At 49.7% G+C, this 19,609-nt stretch overlaps 1 protein-coding gene across 2 annotated transcripts in view; it reads left to right on the top strand.

Annotated features, from left to right (window-relative positions):
• CEP104 (centrosomal protein 104) overlaps positions 1 to 19,609 on the top strand; it is a 513,885-nt gene that overhangs the window by 101,438 nt on the left and 392,838 nt on the right. For both annotated transcript variants that reach the window (XM_086921737.1, XM_086921738.1), the window contains exon 3: positions 19,372 to 19,545. In XM_086921737.1, the coding sequence (XP_086777863.1) occupies positions 19,372 to 19,545 (174 nt within the window). The remainder of the gene's footprint in view (positions 1 to 19,371; positions 19,546 to 19,609) is intronic.

The following is a 19,609-nucleotide window of genomic DNA, read 5'->3' on the forward strand; positions in this document are numbered from 1 at the left end:
TGCATCCATTGCTATCATGAAGTGCAAGGCACATACGAAAGTCACTGATACCATTTCCCAGGGTAACGACCTGGCAGATCGAACAGCTAAACTCACAGCTCAGACTCAGACAGACATACTGACAGATCCGACAAAGACTGAAGTACCAACACAGACACATTGTATGACAGTGAAGGATCCCACTCTAGATGTACTCGATATACAGACACATGCCACTCCAGACGAAATCAAGAAATGGACTGAACAAGGAGGGATCCAGACAGATCAGGGATGGATGACGAAGGGAAGAGCCACATGGTTCCTCCCCGACTCTATGGTTCAAGTTATCATTAACACAGCACATAGTCCAGCACACTTAGGAGAAAAAGCCATGTTAGACAGCATTCAGAATCTATGGTTCAACAAGCATTTACGTGCAGCAGCAAAACAGAAAGTGCGTACCTGCATGATCTGTTGCCAGTTCAATCCAGGCAAAGGCATTCCCATGGAACAAGGTGGATTCCATCCTCCTGACCATCCTTTTGAAGTCCTCCAGATGGATTATATCCAGATGGACCGATGTAGAGGATTCAAATATGTCCTCGTAGTTGTATGTGCCCTCTCCAGATGGACAGAAGCATATCCAGTCCCAGATTACACTGCCGCGACCACTGCCAAGCAGTTGGTTCGTGAATTTTTCCCGCGATACGGCTTGCCCCGTGTCGTGTACTCAGATAATGGACAGCCATTCTCGTCCGAACTCATGAAACAGGTATCACTCCTGTTAGGTTACCAGTGGAAATTTCACTGTGTATGACACCCCGAAGCAGCTGGTTTGGTCGAACGACACAACCAGACTCTGAAAACACGATTAGCTAAAGTCTGTGCAGAAAAAGGTGTAGATTGGATAGTAGCACTGCCAGTTGCCCTCTTTTATATGCGCATGGTAGCTCATTCCAGAACTATCTCCCTATGAGGTAGTTTTCGGGCGACCTCCCAATATGTGGGGTACTCCTATGCCTCGAAAAATCACGGATGTCGATAGTAATATGTTGACAGATTACCTAGCTTCCTTGATGTCTGCACTACAATCTTGTCGTTCACAGGTTGCGGCTGCCTTCCCGGACAACACCCAAGTCAAACCGCATGAAATCGTTCCAGGTGAATACGTCTACGTTCGAAATTTCGACAGATCAAGCCCGCTGGAACCCAGATGGAAGCAGCCAAAGCTGGTGTTGATGACTACAAGGACCGCAGTAAAGCTGGAAGTTCGCAAGGGATGGCTCCACTCCAGTCATATTAAAAAAGTTCACGAACTGTGTCCAGAGACTTCGATTAAAGACTGCCCCCTTTTGGACACTGACTCTAAACTCCCCCTGTTAGAAAAAACTCCCCAACAGGAGTACCGTGCCAAGTTGAGGTCTAGTAAGTCAGACAGCGTTTAATTGTTTAAGTCCCCCTCGGGTGAAGCGGTTAGACAGGTTTCTGACATGTATAAGATAGACCCAAGTAGTCAGAGAGATAGGCGAATCGAAAAGAGAGAACAGTATTGTAAACACTTGCATAGTCGATGCATCATAACGTTAATCTTCATGTTTATTCTGAGCATTTCGATCATATGTATAAGCTTACTGTTACATGATTTCTTTCCTCCTTTCAGTTCACATGTACATACTTCCTCTAATGATTCTGTAGAGCACACTTTCAGCGACCTGCCCCCTCATGAATTGTCCTATCGATTAGCAATGCGCAACAATACATTCATTCGTATGTTACACCATACTCACCAGACCAGCAATGCCACCAATTGCTGGGTATGTGGCCGACTCCCACCTTATCAGAAATACAAGGGAGCTCTGCCTCTCTTTCCCTACCCGTTCACACATAATGGTTCGTGTGGTGCATGGTTTACTTTAATGTCCTCCGTAGATAGTACGTCCACGGTTTCCCAAGGCAATTGGATATGGGGAAACCTGAATACAGTTATGAATCAAATATGTTTCCCAGACAAGGAAGGTCTTCCCCAGAGGACAGGGACCGATCTAGAAAATGAAGTGTATGGATTAGGTAATTTTACACTTAACCTCATGATTCTGAATGTGCAGTCTGAGACTAATTCGGACTTGCCGTTTATTACAGTTTTACCAGTAAAAGGCGAATTATGCGTCAGAAAGAATGGTTCAGTACATTTAGGACACAGTGATTGTAATACTGTGGTCGAATTCAGCGATGAAGGAAAGTCTACTTTCAAAGCCTCACGCCATTCTTATTTTATTTGTGGTCAGACAGCTTATGTACATCTGCCCCCTGATTGGGATGGGACGTGTTATATTGCGTTCCTGTTACCACCTGTTTTCCTAGCCCCGCCTGATTATCATCGAAATCCACATCTTTTGCATGTAAGACATAGAAGGGAGATCAAGACCCCGATTGTCAATCAGACTGAGACCACATTGGAGCAATATACAGATTTCAATAAAGGATTCTTTTTCTTCATAGGCCCCATTCAAAATAGTAAATTAATACGTAGATTAACCAGAACTTTGGAAGCAGTAGTGAATGAGACTACTTCTGCTTTAGGTAACCTGACCGAAGAGCAGTCTGCTATGAGACTTGTTGTTCTTCAAAATCGCCTTGTCCTTGACGTCATCCTGGCCGATAGGGGCGGGGCTTGTAGAGCCATCGGATCCAGTTGTTGCGTGTTTATTCCTAATAACGCGCCATCAGTGTATAAGGCCATAACAAGGCTCCACGAAATTGCTCACCTGATACACCAGAACCCAGGCTTCTGGACTTGGTCCGGTTGGCTCTGGAGTGTGATGTCCGCCTGGGGATGGAAATTGCTATCATTCCTAGGAACAATACTGCTTATTCTATTCAGTTGTTGTCTCTGTCTGCAATGTGGGCCAGCGATTTGCGGCTTGTGCGCCACAGCTTGTATTCCCCGTCCAAGTTCACGTTCCCGTTCCCGAATGAAGAAAGAGGAGCAAATGATGTTATATGAACAGATAGATGGTCTCATGAATATAGACATATCCTAAAGGGTGAAGTAGGGGCCAAGGAGGGAATGAGGTAATAGAAATTTTCAGGTAGCTAATGTGTCCCCCACTCGCACCCTATCCATGAACTATCCATGAACCCATGTTCCTTGTATGTCGTGTAACTTCTTTTCCGTGCATGCTAGAAAGACGCATATGCATTTGCGTCCAACGTTAACATGTCAGTTATTCAGTTCTCCAAGAAAACCACGTTAATTTGGCTTCTAGGCCTATGGTGCCAACGTCTTTACATGGTACACTTTTGAATCTCGCACCCGTTATTCTCCATGTTTCCTGGCTCCGTCGAGCTAGGCCCTTAATTGAGGCTCCAAGTCTCTTCTGTCTCTGAAAGCTGCAGTTTAGGTATGCATCCCTGACCTCTACCTTACATCCTGCCCAGACGAGCGGTGCCCGGCTCGGCCTGCTTGCCTGCCAAAATGTTATTTTGCCTACAGTTATCTGTTCAGCCTCCGCGAAAACACATTCCAGTCTAGTGAAATAGGTAAACATATTCCCGGCTGCAGAGCAAAGGGCCCTGCCTTCCTGTCTCCATGCAAGTAAATCACTGCTCCCGTTACCATGGTAGGCCCATGGCCCCCGCACTCTACATGAAGATCCATATGCACGCACTAGCATTCAGTGATGAACGGCCTCTGCCCGAGAGACCTTTTACTTCAGATACTACATCCTCCAAACATAAGATACCAGATATGCTGTAGGTGCAGGTCGTTCTGACATCCCAGACATTAGTCTCCTCTCCTAGTGCAAAAGTCGAAGCCCCCAGCTCTCCCCAGTTACACGTCATGCTTAGTTGCGCGCGCATCTGGCGCATATAGGCCAAAAGTTTCTGCTGATCCTGCAAACTTCCTCTGAGCATCCACCCACTTGTGACGTTTCATGTGACGTTTCTCTGACATGTCCAGTGCACGCCCATGTGTACGTCTTCTTACACGCCTCCTGTTACGCACATGTGTTCTTATCTCTCTCTTTTCACCTGTTACGCCTACTGTATTCAATTCAATTATACTGTTACACTATATATAATGTGTGATGTTAATAGAATGTTGAATGTCCCTTCCTGAACCTTAGTGGTGATGGAACTCGATGTCCCATGCCTCGAGGCATTTCATTAAAGCCCGTATGACTCAGATACCACGGACTCTGCCTCTCATTTGATTGAGCTATCCTTATTGTCATTTACCGCATAGAAAAATAGTCCGGTAATTTTATTTACCACATGTAGGGAACTCCGAGGTAGTCCATGCAGTGGCTGCACCCAGTGGACTAGTAAGTGAGTTCTGATTAAATTGAGAGTTCAAGGGGTCAGCAATGCTTGTTCCTCGAGGAGCCAGGGTAGGGGGTCGCTCACTGAGTGTTGCCCTTAGATCTACTTGGAATCTCTAATATTAGAATGGAGTCAATCATATAAATAAGGGAACTTTAGTTCTGCTTGCTTCGTAGGAATATTTCACTTGAAACAGAACTTGTAACATGTTTTTATCTTCTTACTAACATACATGGGGAACCCAGGGATCACTAGGGACCTAGGTAAGTAAATGAACAGTTCTCCCTAACACAATCTCAGAAAAACAATAATTGTACGGACGGTGGCGAGGTCAGATGAGCGGAATTGGCGGTTGGGTGTGTAGAAGGGGAGACGTCTGTTGAGGTATGCCGGTCCGGTGTTGCGGAGTGCCTTGTGTGCGTGGGTGAGGAGCTTGAAGGTGATCCTCTTGTTGATGGGAAGCCAGTGCAGGTCTCTCAGGTGGGGTGTGATGTGCCTGCTGCGAGGGATGTTGAGGATCAAGCGTGCGGAAGCGTTCTGTATGCGTTGAAGTAGTTTCAGCAGTTTGGCCGAGGCTCCTGTGTAGAGGGCGTTTCCGTAGGCCAACCTGCTGCTGATGAGGGCCTGGGTGACTGTTATTCTTTTTTCGGTCGGGATCCACCTGTAGATCTTTCGGAGGGTGTTGAAGCAGGAGGACGAGACAGGGTTGACCTGCTTTGTCATGGAGAGAGTAAAGTCGAGGATGAATCCCAGGTTGTGTGCGTGGTCAGTGGGTGTTGGTGCAGTTCCCAGTGCGGTCGGCCACCAGGAGTTGTCCCAGGCTGAGGGGGTGGGTGAGGTTGAGGATTCTATCTTGTCTGAGTTCAGCTTCAGACGGCTTTTCTTCATCCACTCGACAACGGCTTTCATTCCTTCGTTGAGGTTGGCTTTGGCGGTGAGGGGGTCCCTGGTGAGGGAGAGGCTCAGCTGGGTGTCGGCGTAGGAGATGATGTTGAGGTCGTGCAGTCGGGCGACGTGAGCGAGCAGTGCCATGTAGATGTTGAACAAAGTCCGGCTGAGGGATGACCCCTGGGTACGCCGCAGATGATCTTGGTGGCGTCTGAACGGAAAGGGGTTAGGCGGACGCTCTGGGTTCTGCCGGAGAGGAAGGAGGTGGTCCATTCCAGAGCCATGTCTCGGATCCTAGCGTCGTGGAGGCGTGTGAGTAGGGTGCGGTGGTAGACCGTGTCGAAGGCGGCTGACAGGTCTAGGAGGATGAGGGCCGCGGTTTCGACGTTGTCCAGCAGGGCCCTGATGTCATCGGTGGCGGCAATGAGGGCACTTTCGGTCCTGTGGTTGCTGCGGAACCCGGACTGGGATGGGTCCAGAATGCTGTTCTCCTCGAGGTAGCGGGTCAGTTGTCTGTTGACAGTCTTCTCGAATGACCTTCGCTGGGAAAGGGAGCAGGGAGATGGGTCGGATGTTCTTGGGATCCTTTGGATCAGCCTAGGGTTTTTTGAGTAGGGCGTTGATCTCTGCGTGCTTCCAGCTCTTTGGGAAGATTGCGGTCTCGAAGGAGATGTTGATGGGTGCGATGGTGGCGCTGGCTTTGTTGAAGGTGTGGTATGGGCTTGGGTCTGGCGGAGAGCCGGAGTGGATGGTATTCATGATTTTGATGGTGCTGTCGTCGTTTATGTTGGTCCAGGTGAGAAGAGGATCGGTGTGGATGGTGGCCGAGAGCTCGGAGCTCTCTGTGGTTGTCGAGGCGGTAGTGGTGTGGAAGCTGTTATGGATGTCTGTGATCTTGCGGTGGAAGAAGGTGGCGAGGGAGTCTCACAGGTCTTGTGAGGGTGGGATGTCGTTGGTGTTGGAGCTGGGGTTGGAGAGTTCCTTCACGATGTTGAAGAGCTCTTTGCTGTTGTGTGCGTTGTTGTCTAGGCGGTCTTTGAAGGAGGCCCTTTTGGCGGATCTGATGAGGTGATGGTGTCTGCGGGTGGCGTTCTTGTGGGCTGTGTAGCTGTCCGGTGTCTGTTCGCTGTACCACTTTTTCTCTAGTTTCACCAGTTTTGCTTGGAGGTCCTCAGTGAACCAGCTGGCTTTCTTGTTGGTGTGTCTGTTGGAGGGTTTCCTGATCGGGCAAGAGCGTTGGGGCAGTCGTCGATCCACTGTCTGAGGTTGTGGGCGGCGGTGTCTGAGTCGGTAGGGTCGGCGGGGTGGTGGTTAGCTGATCTTCGGTGACTTTGCTGCAGCAGCGGCGGGGGATCTTTTGAGTACGGTGGTGCGTGGTGGGTTTCCGGAAGGTGAAGTGGATGCAGCGATGTTCCGTCCAATGGAGTTCGGTGGTGTGGCTGAAGGATACGTGGTAGCTTGCGGAGAAGATTGGGTCAAGCCTGTGGCCAGCAGAGTGGGTGGGTGTTGTGACAAGCTGTCTGATTCCGATGTTGGCGAGGTTGTCAATCAGGGTGGCGGAGTTGATGTCGTTGTTGTTCTGGAGGTGGAAGTTCAGGTCCCAGAGGAGGATGTAGTCTGTGGAGGTGAGGGCATGTGTACTGACAAAGTCGGCGATGGAGTTGCTGAACTGTGGCCGGGGTCCGGGGGGTCTGTAGACGAGGGTTCCTCTGAGGGTGGTGTTGCGATCGGTGTGGATCTGGAAGTACAGGTGTTCGACGGAGCTGAGGGTGTTGTCGGTGCCTGTTGAGATTCTGAGAGTGTTCCTGTGGACGATGGCGATTCCTCCCCCTGTATCGTTGGTGCGGTCCCTGCGGGTGATCTTGTAGTCGTCAGGGATGGCAATGGCGATGTCGGGTGCCGAGGAGGGGTTAATCCAGGTCTCCGTCAGAAAGGCGATATCTGGGGAGGTGGAGTCAAGTAGATCGATGGCATAGTGGGTGTTGACTAGAATGTATCTGAGGTCGTTGCGATCTATCTTGGTGGGTGGGTTGGCGGATCGGGTGCTGGTGAAGCTGCAGTTCCGGCAGGAGAAGGGTCCTTGGGTGCGCTTCGGGGCGGCCTGGAAGCAGGTGTGTTATTGTCCGGTGTTGAGTGCGTGGAGGGTGCTGGCATCGTAGCGTACGCGGGGGCCGGGGATTCTGGCGCTGGGCGCGGTCCAGGCGTGGACAGGCGCAGATGGGCTAGCCTTAGATGCGCCAGAGGCGTTTGTCCGCCATATAAGGGGAGGTGGGAGGGAGGAGGAGGTGGGAGTTGGTCGGCGAATCGGCGAGCGGGTGGGGGGGCCGTAGGGAAGCAACGGCGGGAAAAACGGGGATACAGAAGGCAAAAGGGGAGTGGGAAGAATGGGGAAAAACAATAGAAATGGCAGTAAGACAAACTATAAAACAGGAGCAGGCACTGATACAGGAGCGGCAAACTCACAGCAGCAGCGGGGCTGATGGCATGGACACACAGGTGGTGCTGTGCGGCGTGGGGAGCGGCCTAACCTGAGCGCAGGGTCAAGAGTCGCTCTCCTGACCGCCCAGCGCCGCCATATAAGAGGAGGTGGGAGAGAAGAGCAGCTGGGAGGCGGGAGTGGTCGGCAAATCGGGGAGCGGGGTGGAGGGCGGCAGGGAAGCAGCGGCGGGAAAACTGGGATACAGAAGGCAAAAGGGGAGCGGGAAGAGTGGAATAAAAATTCAAGAGAAATGGGAAAGAACAACAGAAATGGCAGTAAGACAAACAGTAAATTAGACAGAAATGCATCAGAAGAAACTGCTATAAAACCGGAGCAGGCACTGATACAGGAGCAGCGAACTCACAGCAGCGGCGGCAGCAGCGGGGGCTAGGGACACGGACACACAGGTGGTGCTGTGTGGCGTGGGGAGCGGCCTAACCTGAGGGCAGGGTCAAGGGTCACTCAGGGCTCAGAAAAGCCTCTCACACTTTTAGGCTGGCTTTCTTTCACTCCTGCTTTTAGTCAAAACCTATTGTGAGGTGACCAGCAATAAACATACCTATTCAACCACAAAGAACACCACCCGTAATCACCTAGATAGCAAAATTCAGTTGGCCAAGCAGTGCCTGTACTTTCCTCATTTCCAGTTTTTTAACACTAACCTCTTCTCAGACCTTTACCCACTGTGGGTTGCATTTAAATATTCAAAAAACAATAATATATGAATGTCCATCCAGTCATCAACAATGTTCAGTTTTCTTTATTCTTTCTAAGCATTTGCGACAAAGCACCAGGCAGCCAACTCGTTTCGTTCTTTTTAGAAAGAACTAAGTCAGGGCAATTGATTTGCTAATAGTTGTTTTTTTGGTCTGAAGACGCATATCACAGGTGGTTCGATTCCGAGCCTTGTGTCGAAGTGTCTAAGATACTGGTAATTTTCCTCACGACAATATTTTGTTACTTGACGGTTATGCCAGCGGCATCGTATGTGTAGTAGCAGAAGATCGATTCGATCAACATATATCATATATCGTAATCGGAAGTTTTGATGGGTATAGCGAGGAGCACTGAACATATATGCCCCATTGTCGTTCGATAGACACAATTGTGCTTCAGACATTTTGAAGTGAAAAAATTAATCCATTTATACGGTACACGTTTCCTGTTTCACGCACCTCACTAAACCAAATTGTATCTCCTATGGACAAACAAGTGGTGCGCTTGGGCCACAGCGAGACATCTGTTTTGCATTATCGGCCACGATAATGCAAAACAGATGTCTGCCGTGCGGGTAACAGACACCAATAGGCCGTGGGCGGGGAAAATGCAACGCCCAATAGTCTGCAAGGAAAACAAAACCACATGCACAAGCATGTATTCAGCTTTCCAAAGCCCTTTTTCTGTTCACATAAGGTCTCGTGCTGCGTGAGCAATGCTGCGCACTGCAACGCTAGGCATGAGACCTAATCATCCAAGTACTGTCCCATCCATGTCTCTAGTCCTGAAGGTGAAAGCTCATTGCAGAAAACTGCTGAACACCTAAAAGTGCACGATATTGACTATCCCATTGGCAGCTCCCTGTCAAAGAAAAGAGAACCATCAGATGCCTACTTGCCAATTCCCAATCAACTTCTTTTGACCCATCCTTCGCTTGCACTTCTCTTTGTAGCAGACTAAGCACTTCTACAAACACCGCTTTATATTTCTTTTCCTTTGTGGATAGCATCATACGCACCACCAAACATTTGGTGAAACCATATAAACCGGCATCTTCTTACCGTTTGAATTCCCTTCACCTTGTTCCTTTTTATTTTTTTCTCCTTTGCCTCGCCTTTTACCAAGGCCGCCTACGTTCTGTCCCCATTGCTAGCCTTTTCCTGCCCCAGTCCCCTTTAACCCACAGTGCCTTTATCAGCCCCAACGCCCGCCTCCATAGGCCATTCACCTGTGATATCTTCACTACCTGCTTCAACTACCTGCATATTCTTAGGCCTCTTTTCTGTGCTCTACCCACCTTCCCTGAAGTCTACCACTCCTTCTCATCTGGGCATAAACTGGAAGTAACTTGTTTGTTATGTATGCTTTACCTTAGCTGCTCTTTTCTTTAGCAATTTAGCAGTCTCCCATTTCCTGTAGCTCTGTAAAACATCAAGTCTTCTCTCCCAGTTAAGAGTTTATCTGCGTGCCCAAAAATGTGTGTTCCCACCATCATCATTTCTCCCACTTCTCCAACAGTGTATACTCTATCAATTGGTTCATGTACTAACATAGGAGGAGGAGCGTGTTGGAGGAGCAAGGAGAGAGGAGCCCACAAGGAGGTCACACATACTGGAGGCACTGGAGAGGCAGGCCGGTATGGGAGCTTGAAGTCCTCTGTGTCCCTGAGCCCCAAAGTCCAGGAGGAAAGTTACTTGAACACCTTGGAGCTCTTTCTGGACTAGACTGTAGCTGAACAGCAGACGCAGAGGGTGCAGCAGGTTGTGCCTGCATTCAATACTGGGTTGTGCTGCTTTGGTATCCGCCCTATAGCAGTAGTACCCAGAAAGGACTGAGTACTACGATGTGTTATTGTGGTATTTGTGCTGCCTGTCTGCAGTGTGAGGTGGCTTATGGCGGTGATTGTTGGCGATTGCTGGGGCAAGGTAAATCTGTATCCTGCCCCTCCTAGCGGTTGAGCACTAGGTGCCAGTGGCTTCCTACAGTGAGCAGAGGCGGCCAGCGTTAGGTTGGTGTGGCTTGTTCCTGTTGTGGAGCTTGCTGGTTGTTCACTACCCTGGTATTTGGTCTCCTTTCTGCTACAATTTGGTCCAGAATCTTACTTCTAATGATTTTATTTTTCTTGATTATTCATTAACCGTTTAAAAATAATAATAATAATAATACTAATAATAATAATCAGCATAATTCTCATCATTGAGGGAACTTGGCTCACTGTGACGAACCTGGTACCTTTAATTTGTCTTCTGGGAGTGTGGTGCTACCAAGCTTCTGCTTATGCTGATTGTGCCGTTTGAAGACGCTTGGTGGATTATACTAATGGATATGTCTTTGTGTTCTGAAGAACTGCAGAACAGAACTATTGTCTTTCAGACTTCCAGCACTGAACATTTTGTATCCTCAATGCCTTCAACTACTTCACAAGATGCTTCGCACATTATTTCCTCTCCTAAGAAAAGAACTATAGCGGATTTTTTTCTCTTTTAGGACAGGAATTTAACCCCTTCAGCGCTGCGCGAATTCCGCTGCGGTGCTGAAGGTTCTAAAGAACCAATGGAACCATGACGGAACAGTTCCGTCATAAGCACAGGCCAACCGACGCTCATGACGGACCGTTCCGTCATGAGCATGGAAGGGGTTAAAGAAATCTCTTTTGGACCCGTCTCGGTTCATTTTGGAACAGTCAGTGGAAGGAAAAAATACTTTGATTCTTAATTTGAGGACCTCCTTTCCTCAAAGGGTGGAAATGGGAGGAAAAGGCACTTTGGATGGTTTATTGATGGAAACTGCCTCTTTTACCTGCAATTTGAATAAATCACCTAGGGCAAGGATTTTCTAGTACTGCTTTTCAAGGATACAAGTGTAAATGATGTACATTATTGTGAACTTTCTGAATTAATGCAGAATCAATTAAGAAATTATGCTTTTGAAAAGTCTGAAATTTGTTTACAAGATTCACTTTCCTCTAATCAACTTTTAATGAAATACACCTCTGTTTTGGAGCAGGGGGGATTCTTTTTCCCCTCATCCTAATTATCATCAAAGTCTTGAGTCTTCCATTCCAGCCCATTGTTGCCCAAAACACTGAAGGCCTACACACTACTGACCCCACTGTCTCATGGAGCTATTCTCCTCTTTCGGTCGTCTTTGAGACATGCTGTATTCAGGATATATCTGCATAGAGCTCCGTCCACTTTACACCAATCTTTTTAATTGGCTCCTATCCGTATCCTTCGTAAATGGTGGCTTTTCATTGGTCGCTAGGCTTAGTAGTCCCTAATTAGTACCGCCTTGTCTCTTCTTGTATCCTACCATGAGGACCTCCCCTGTTACATATGTTGTTACTCCCTAGATTTTAATTAAGCTTTACAGCCTCGGAGCACTATTTTCTTAAAGGGTTTGAGGCAGGACCCACGCTTGGTCCAAAGCAAGGCTGGCACTGGTTACTTTACTCCAGGGGTCTCCAAACCGGGTCTGGAGGGCTGGATCCATGCCAGATTTTTTGGATATCCCCATTGAGATGCATGTGGTTATTTTAAAAATCTGCCATGGATCCGGCCCTCCAGGACCGGTTTGGAGACTCCTGCTTTACTCACTAGCACAGCTCACACAATTAATATAATAATTATGTCACATTTCAAAGCTACTAATTGTATATATGGACATAGCTATTTAAATGTACTTGTGGCCCTGTCTTGCATGCAGTGCATTATGGGTAGGGTGGATTTACCATATATTCTGCAGGGTGCAGTACCATGTGACTTAAGAGGTCCCATGGGACCTCTTTCGACCACATATGGTACTGCGCCCTGCAACATGGCTAGGTAAAAAAAAACATTGGCATTTATAATGCCAATGACTCCAACTTTGCAGGGTGCAATACTATATGATGGCCAAAATAGGTCCCATGGGACCTCTTTTGGTCACATATGGTACTGCACCCTGCAACATTCCTAGGTAAAAAACATTGGCATTTGTAATGCCAATAACTCTGACTTTGCTGGGTGCATTACCATAAATCCCAAAAGAAGTCCCATGGGACCTCTTTTTGCCACATATCGTCCTGCAGCCTGCAACATAGCTTGGTAAAAAAAATGGCATTTATAATACAATTAACTCAAACAAATGCTAGACAGATTGCATTTTTTATATGCATTAGATCTCGCATTTGTTAAAGTTAGAGCTGTTGGGGTTGAAAATGAATTTTTAAAAAACTTTTTATACCATTGGCAACAGGGCTATGCAAATATAATAACTCCACTGCAAATAAAAAAACAACAGTAAAAACACTGTTATTTTCAACTCCAGCAGCTCTAACTTTAACAAATGCGATACCTATTGCACTGCAAATGCTTGTTTTGGTGTCTGATATCTGACAGGGTGTACTGGCCACACCCTCCCTTCAAGGCAAGGAACTGCACAAAAAATGCCACCAGTGGTTGGAGACCAACTCTGACCTAAGCTGCTAGCATTGTGTGAATCCCCAATCCAAACTACTCTACTGCAACCAAGAAGGTCTGCCTTACTGGCAACCCCTAAGGCTATACTAGACCCACTAACTATATAAGCATGTCTATTGCTGCTTTTCATCCTAGATCCACTTGTCTAGTCTAGGCTGCCCTCCCTTCTCATACATATGTGGACCCAAGCACCCTACTACTGTGAATCCCCCTCACTATACCACAGCGCTCCATATTTGTTAGCCTCTGCGTGCCTTAACCACTCTGAACCATTGTTTCACAACCCTGCAGCCACCTTGCTGCAACAATTCCCGCTTTCCTCTGCAGAATAGGTGAATCACTGTCCAGTTCCTCCTCAAAAACAACTCCCCAACTCATCAACATCAATCACTCCCCCCAAAAATTACCAACCAACAAACTCCACCCTGTGCCCTATGTCCTTTGGAAAGTTGCTCTCTGCAACTGACTCTGTATTCTTCACAACCCAGAACCGGCGACCCTTACCTCTGGCTAGCATCACCGCTCTGTGCTGCTGCCACCTGGTAAGTCTGTTATGGAGACACACATAGTCACCTGCTGCATTCTCATCCTGTTGGAATGCCTCAACATGGCTGTCCAGTCATGCCCCACAGTGGAGGGTAGCCGCTGGCCTGGACATCCCTACCCTGGCAGCCCCATGGCCATGTGACCGGCCAGCCCCACTCTCCCTAGACCACTCCACATTTCTTCCATGGGCGCTCCCGTCACCCGATCCAACACTGCCTCTTTCTACCTCGTGGCCCTCCCCTCGCCCACTGCGGACACCTGCCAAACTGGGCAGGCAACCCCTTCCTGCTTCCCCATCCCTCTTTACGGCAGACTTGACCTGCTACCAGTGGGTGAGCAAGCCCTCACCCAGGCCTAATCCCCCTCCTCTGCATCCTAGGCGAATCTCTTTAACCCCACCCCTGCAGCTAATCTACAAATCCCCTTCCACCACTTCATCGGCGCCTGGGTAGATCTTACTGCCACCCTCGGGTACCCAATTTGCAAACCTGCCACTTTTATAAGCAGCTTTCTGAAATCTCCTCAGCTCTCAGTTCGCTCCTCTGTTGATGCTCTGCATCAAAAAGAGATTCCAGGATACTGGGGGTTGCAAAGGCTTATCAGTGGTAGTTGTCCAACGGACAAAATGGACGTTAAAGCGTCGTCCCAGACAGAAATCCGCAGGCTACGGCGCCTTATGAATATCGCGCCTCCCTGGTTCATTACCAAACACTTTTAGAAAAGACCACAGGAGGCCGTTGGGGACAATGCGTCAAGTCCTTATGATAGAGGGATGAAAACGGATGACACGTCACAGGGTCACCCATGAGGGGTTGAAGCAACGAACCAGGAAAGTGTCCCCTGGGCCAGGGACGAGAGGGCCCCTTTCACCACGCACTCCTAGTCAAATGAAACGTTTATTGAGATGTAGATGTACAATGAACTCCACATTATATACTATACGAAATGCATGACTGCTAAATATCTAAAGTATTTAAAAAAAATGTAAACTTTAAAACGCATCATTTCATTCACCGGGTTAAGTTATAATTGCGGCCCCCGGCCCTCAAGACATCAGGGGGGGGGGGAGGGGGGGGGGGGGGTAACTGGGGCAGACTCTGACCAAAGTTGCCTGATCCGTAGGTTGCTACTGAGACAGATTTTGCAGTATAAACATTTTTAACCATATCAAGGGCTTTCGATCCCAGTTTTTTTTATAAAAGATTTCATGGCAACAATATTTGTTTCCATCGATAAACCCTGTGTGGCAATCATGTTGAGCCAATTTAGTTGATTATTGAATGTTATCCCAAGATAAGAAAAGGTATCTATTTGGGCTATTTTCTGACCAGCTATATAAAAATTTGGAACCTTACTATTTTTACTGCCAGTGATTAAAATAAAGGACTTCGCCTCATTGATTTTTAGATCCAGGCTGCTCATGTAACTTACGTAGACCTGTAATAATGTCTGTAGGGCTCAGTCCGTACGGGCAATTAACACCGCATCGTCTGCTTAAAGAAGAATTGTGGTGCATACATTCTTAATCTTGGGAACATCCAAGATTTAGTTTGACAGGGGTGTTTCCACCCAATTGGTATAGATGGAAAAAAGAAATGGGGCGAGTACACAACCCTATCAAACTTCCCTGTTGATTGGGAACGACCTAGTGCACTCCCTGTCTCCTGTAACTGACGCAGGCCGAAGCTGAGGAAAAAAGCTGACTGATAAAAACAATAACGGCCTCATCAATGCCTATTTCTTGCATTCTCTTCCACAGGTGGTGATGGGCAACGCAGTCAAAAGCTGCAGATAAGTCAATCAATCAATCATAACATTTGTATAGCGCGCTACTCACCCGGAGGGGTCTCAAGGCGCTGGGGGAGGGGGAGAACGTTACTGCTCGAAGAGCCAGGTCTTGAGTTGCTTCCTGAAGGAGAGATGGTCCTGGGTTAGCCGGAGGTGGCTGGGGAGGTAGTTCCATGTCTTGGCTGCCAGGTAGGAGAAGGATCTTCCTCCGGTTGTGGCTCTGCGGATGCGTGGAACGGCGGCGAGGGCGAGGCTGGTTGATCGAAGCTGGAAGGTGGGAGTGTAGAAGGTCAGGCGGTTGTTGAGGTACTTGGGGCCCAGGTCGTGGAGGGCCTTGTGTGCGTGGGTGAGGAGTCTGAACGTGATCCTCTTGCTGACGGGGAGCCAGTGCAGGTCTCTCAGGTGGCCGGAGATGTGGCTGTGACGGGGGATGTGCAGGATCAGACTTGCTGAGGCGTTCTGGATGCGTTGGAGTCTTTTCTGAAGTTTGGCTGTGGTTCCGGCGTAGAGGGTGTTTCCGAAGTCTAGTCGGCTGGTGACAAGTGCATGGGTGACTGTCTTCCTGGTTTCGGTGGGGATCCACCGGAAGATCTTTCGGAGCATGCGCAGGGTGTTGAAGCATGATGATGATACGGCGTTGACTTGTCTGGTCATTGAGAGGGAGGAGTCCAGGATGAAGCCCAGGTTATGTGCGTGGTCCGTTGGTTTGGGAGTGGTACCCAGGGCAGGGGGCCACCAGGAGTCGTCCCAGGCGGAGGGCGATGATCCCAGGATGAGGACTTCCGTCTTGTCTGAGTTCAGTTTCAGGCGGCTGTTCTTCATCCACTCGGCGACGTCTTTCATCCCTTCGTGTAGGCTGGTTCTGGCAGTGGCGGGGTCGTTGGTGAGGGAGAGGATCAGCTGGGTTTCATCGGCGTAGGAGATGATGTTGAGGTTGTGTTGGCGTGCGATGGCTGCGAGGGGGCTCATGTAGACGTTGAAGAGGGTGGGGCTGAGTGATGATCCTTGTGGTACGCCGCAGGTGACTTCGGTGGCCTCGGATCTGAAGGGGGGGAGGCGGACCCTCTGTGTTCTTCAGGTGAGGAACGAGATGATCCACTCCAGTGCCCTGTCTTGGATTCCGATGTTGCTGAGGCGCTGCGCTAGAGTGCGGTGACAGACGGTGTCGAACGCTGCGGAGAGGTCCAGGAGGATGAGGGCCGCTGTTTCCCCGTTGTCGAGCAGGGATCTGATGTCGTCAGTGGCGATCTCGGTGCTGTGGTTGGCTCGGAAACCAGACTGCGAGTGGTCGAGGGATCCGTTCGTCTCGAGGAAGGCGGCAAGCTGTCTGTTGACGGTCTTCTCGATGACTTTGGCGGGGAAAGGGAGGAGCGAGATGGGGCGGAAGTTCTTGAGGTCGGTGGGGTCCGCTGTTGGTTTCTTCAGGAGGGCGCTGAGCTTGGCGTGCTTCCAGCTCTCCGGGAAGGTGGCGGGGTTGAAGGAGGTGTTGATGATGTCCTGCAGTTGGGGTGCGATGATGGAATCGGCCTTGTTGAAGACGTGGTGGGGGCAGGGGTCGGTTGGTGATCCGGAGTGGATGGTGTTCATCGTGCGGGTGGTGTCTTCGGTGCTGACCGGGGTCCAGGCGCAGAGGGTGGTGGTGGGGGGTGTTGGTCTGGAGGTTGGGTGCGTGGTCTGTGCACCGAAGCTGTTGTGTATGTCGGCGATTTTGCTGTGGAAGAACGAGGTGACAGAGTCGCAGAGGTCTTGCGAGGGAGTGATGTCGTTTCCGGCGCTGGGGTTGGAGAGCTCTTGGACGATGCTAAAGAGTTCCTTGCTGTTGTGGGCGTTGTTGTCCAGTCGTTCTTTGAATGCTGTCTTCTTGGTGGCGCGGATCAGCTGGTGGTGTTTGCGGGAGGCGTACTTGAGGGCAGTCAGGTTGTCTGTGGTATGGTCGTTGCGCCAGGCTTTCTCGAGGGTGAACCAAGAGGCTGTCTTGCTGCTCGGTCTGCTGGGGGGGTCTTCGGTGGTGCGAGGTCGTCTGCGCAGTAGGTGATCCACTGTGTGAGGTTGCTGGCTGCTTCGTTGGTGTCCGTCGTGCTGGCGGGGGGTTCTGGCTGAGGGAGGTGGTGAGCTGGTCGGCGGTGATCTTGTTCCAGCTTCTGCGAGGAACCTGTTGCGGGTGGTGGTGGGTTGTGGTCCTTCTGAAGCTGAAGTGGACGCAGCTGTGGTCAGTCCAATGAAGTCCGGTGGAGTGGCTGAAGGAGAGTGGCTGAAGAAGTTGGCGAGGTTGTCCAGCAGGGCGGCGTTGTTGCTGTCGTTGTTGTTCTCCAGGTGGAAGTTGAGGTCCCCTAGGAGGATGTAGTCAGCGGAGGAGAGGGCGTGCGGGCTGATGAAGTCTGCGATGTCTTCGCTGAATTGTGTGCGTGGTCCCGGGGGTCTGTAGATGAGGGTGCCTCTGAGGGTCGTCTTGGTGTCGGTGTGTATCTGGAAGTGGAGGTGTTCGACGGCGGTGGGGCTGTCGTCTGAGTTGGTTGTGATGCGGATGGTGTTCTTGTGTACGATGGCGATGACACCTCCAGTCTGGTTGACGCGGTCCTTCCGGGTGATTTTGTATCCGTCCGGGATGGCGATGGCGATGGCGATGGCGGGCGCTGAGGAGGCATTCATCCAGGTTTCCGTGAGGAATGCGACGTCTGGTGATGTTGTGTCGAGCAGGCTCCAGAGTTCCACGGCGTGTCTGTGGACGGAACGGGTGTTGAGCAGGATGCACTTGAGGTGGATGATGCTGGTGATCGGCTTGGTGGGTGCGGTGCAGGTCCGGAGGCAGGTGAATCGGCAGGCTTGGCAGGCGAAGGGTCCGTGGGTGCGTTTTGGGGTGGCTTGGTAGCAGGTGGGGTTTCGGACGGCGTTGAGTGCGTTGAGGGTGGCGGCATCGTAGGTCCGTCGTGTGGTCTGGCATCGGCGGGGGTCAGGGGTCATGGCGCTGGGCGCGGTCCAGGCACGCACGGGTGCAGATGGGCTTGCCTTTGGCGCACAATCGGCGCGCCCGCTGCGCGTCAAAGCTGCGCGTCCGCGCGGTCTCCATTTAAGGCGAAGTGGGAGGGAGGAGCAGCTGGGAGGCGGGGAGGACATGGAAGTAAAGGGGGCGGGGTCGCGATGTCACGGCGGCGGGAAGCGGGGAGCGGGGGTCACACAAGGGGAGTCAGCGAAGCTAGAACAGAGGTACAGAAACAAAATACTAATACAATACTAAGTACAACAGAGGCAAAAGTAACAAGGCGGCAATCGGGCACTGGAGGGCAGATACGGCAAGACGGCACAGCGAGCAGCAGTGAGGGGGCACAGACACAGCTGGAGGGTTGTGCGGCGCTGGGGTGTCCTGAGTATAAGTCCATAAATGCCAAGTATAACTTGCCTTGTTTGGCTTGAGTATACTTGGCAACTAACACTTCACAATCCATTATAAAACCTATAAAACCTTATTTAAACCTGAAAACTGTTTGTGGCTCTTATTCTGTGCAGGAGACGAAGAGATTGCAATGTGAGACATACCCTAGTCCCATCACCTGACAGCGTTGAAGATGTGCTTTCAGGGGCTGCATTTTTCTCCAGTTCCCACCCATACAGCTTCTGCAAAGCCTTTAATAAGAAGAAAGTGGGAGGACGGCTGCATATTTATCTCCCTCTTCCACCCCCCTCCGCTAATAGCATCCACATCCCCCAGGTTGACTTAATAAACAAGATTTAATATTTACCGGAGGATAGGCCCAGTTTTCTATAGTCGTTCCTACTATCGAATGCGTCTGTCCAGTCACAGCCCTTCGTACATTTCCCGTGCTGACTGGATCTGTTTTGCAACCGTGGTTGACTGCAATGTGTAGTTGATGATCTAACAAAATGGGCATTAAAGCTTCCTGTCCCTGAGATAAACCTACAGGTAACGGACGGGTGTTGGGCGAATATAGGCCATATTTAATTAAATTGGTTGAGCAACCCTACACAATTCTGAAGGCTTCATGTGTGAGTAAAGGGAGACAAACTCATAGATGGGTATATTTTTTTCAGCACAAACGTCTAAGGAGCCAACGTTGTAGACATTGGCATGACCTGCTTAAAGGTGGTCATATTAGTGGGTGGCCGTTCTTTTTAAAATAAGTATTAGATTGAAAGAAGGAGAAAACCATTGACTTTTATTTTTCCTGATCCCAGGTTCTGTCAGTATACTCAAGAAATCGTCCTGCAGCTGATAGAGAGAAGTCGAATTCGTAAACTACAGCTACTTGCACACCAGTACATGATTTCTTCGAAGATCGAGTTTTACATTGCAGAGAGCTTGCCTGAGTATTTTGCACCATACCAGTCGGAGAGGTTTCGCAGACTTGGGTAAGCAGGGGCAGTTGAGTGGATACTAGCACTTATGTTAGGCAGCGCTTAGCATAAAAAACAC

Source organism: Lissotriton vulgaris, chromosome 5, assembly GCF_964263255.1.
Source record: "Lissotriton vulgaris chromosome 5, aLisVul1.2, whole genome shotgun sequence".
Lineage (NCBI taxonomy): Eukaryota > Metazoa > Chordata > Amphibia > Caudata > Salamandridae > Lissotriton > Lissotriton vulgaris.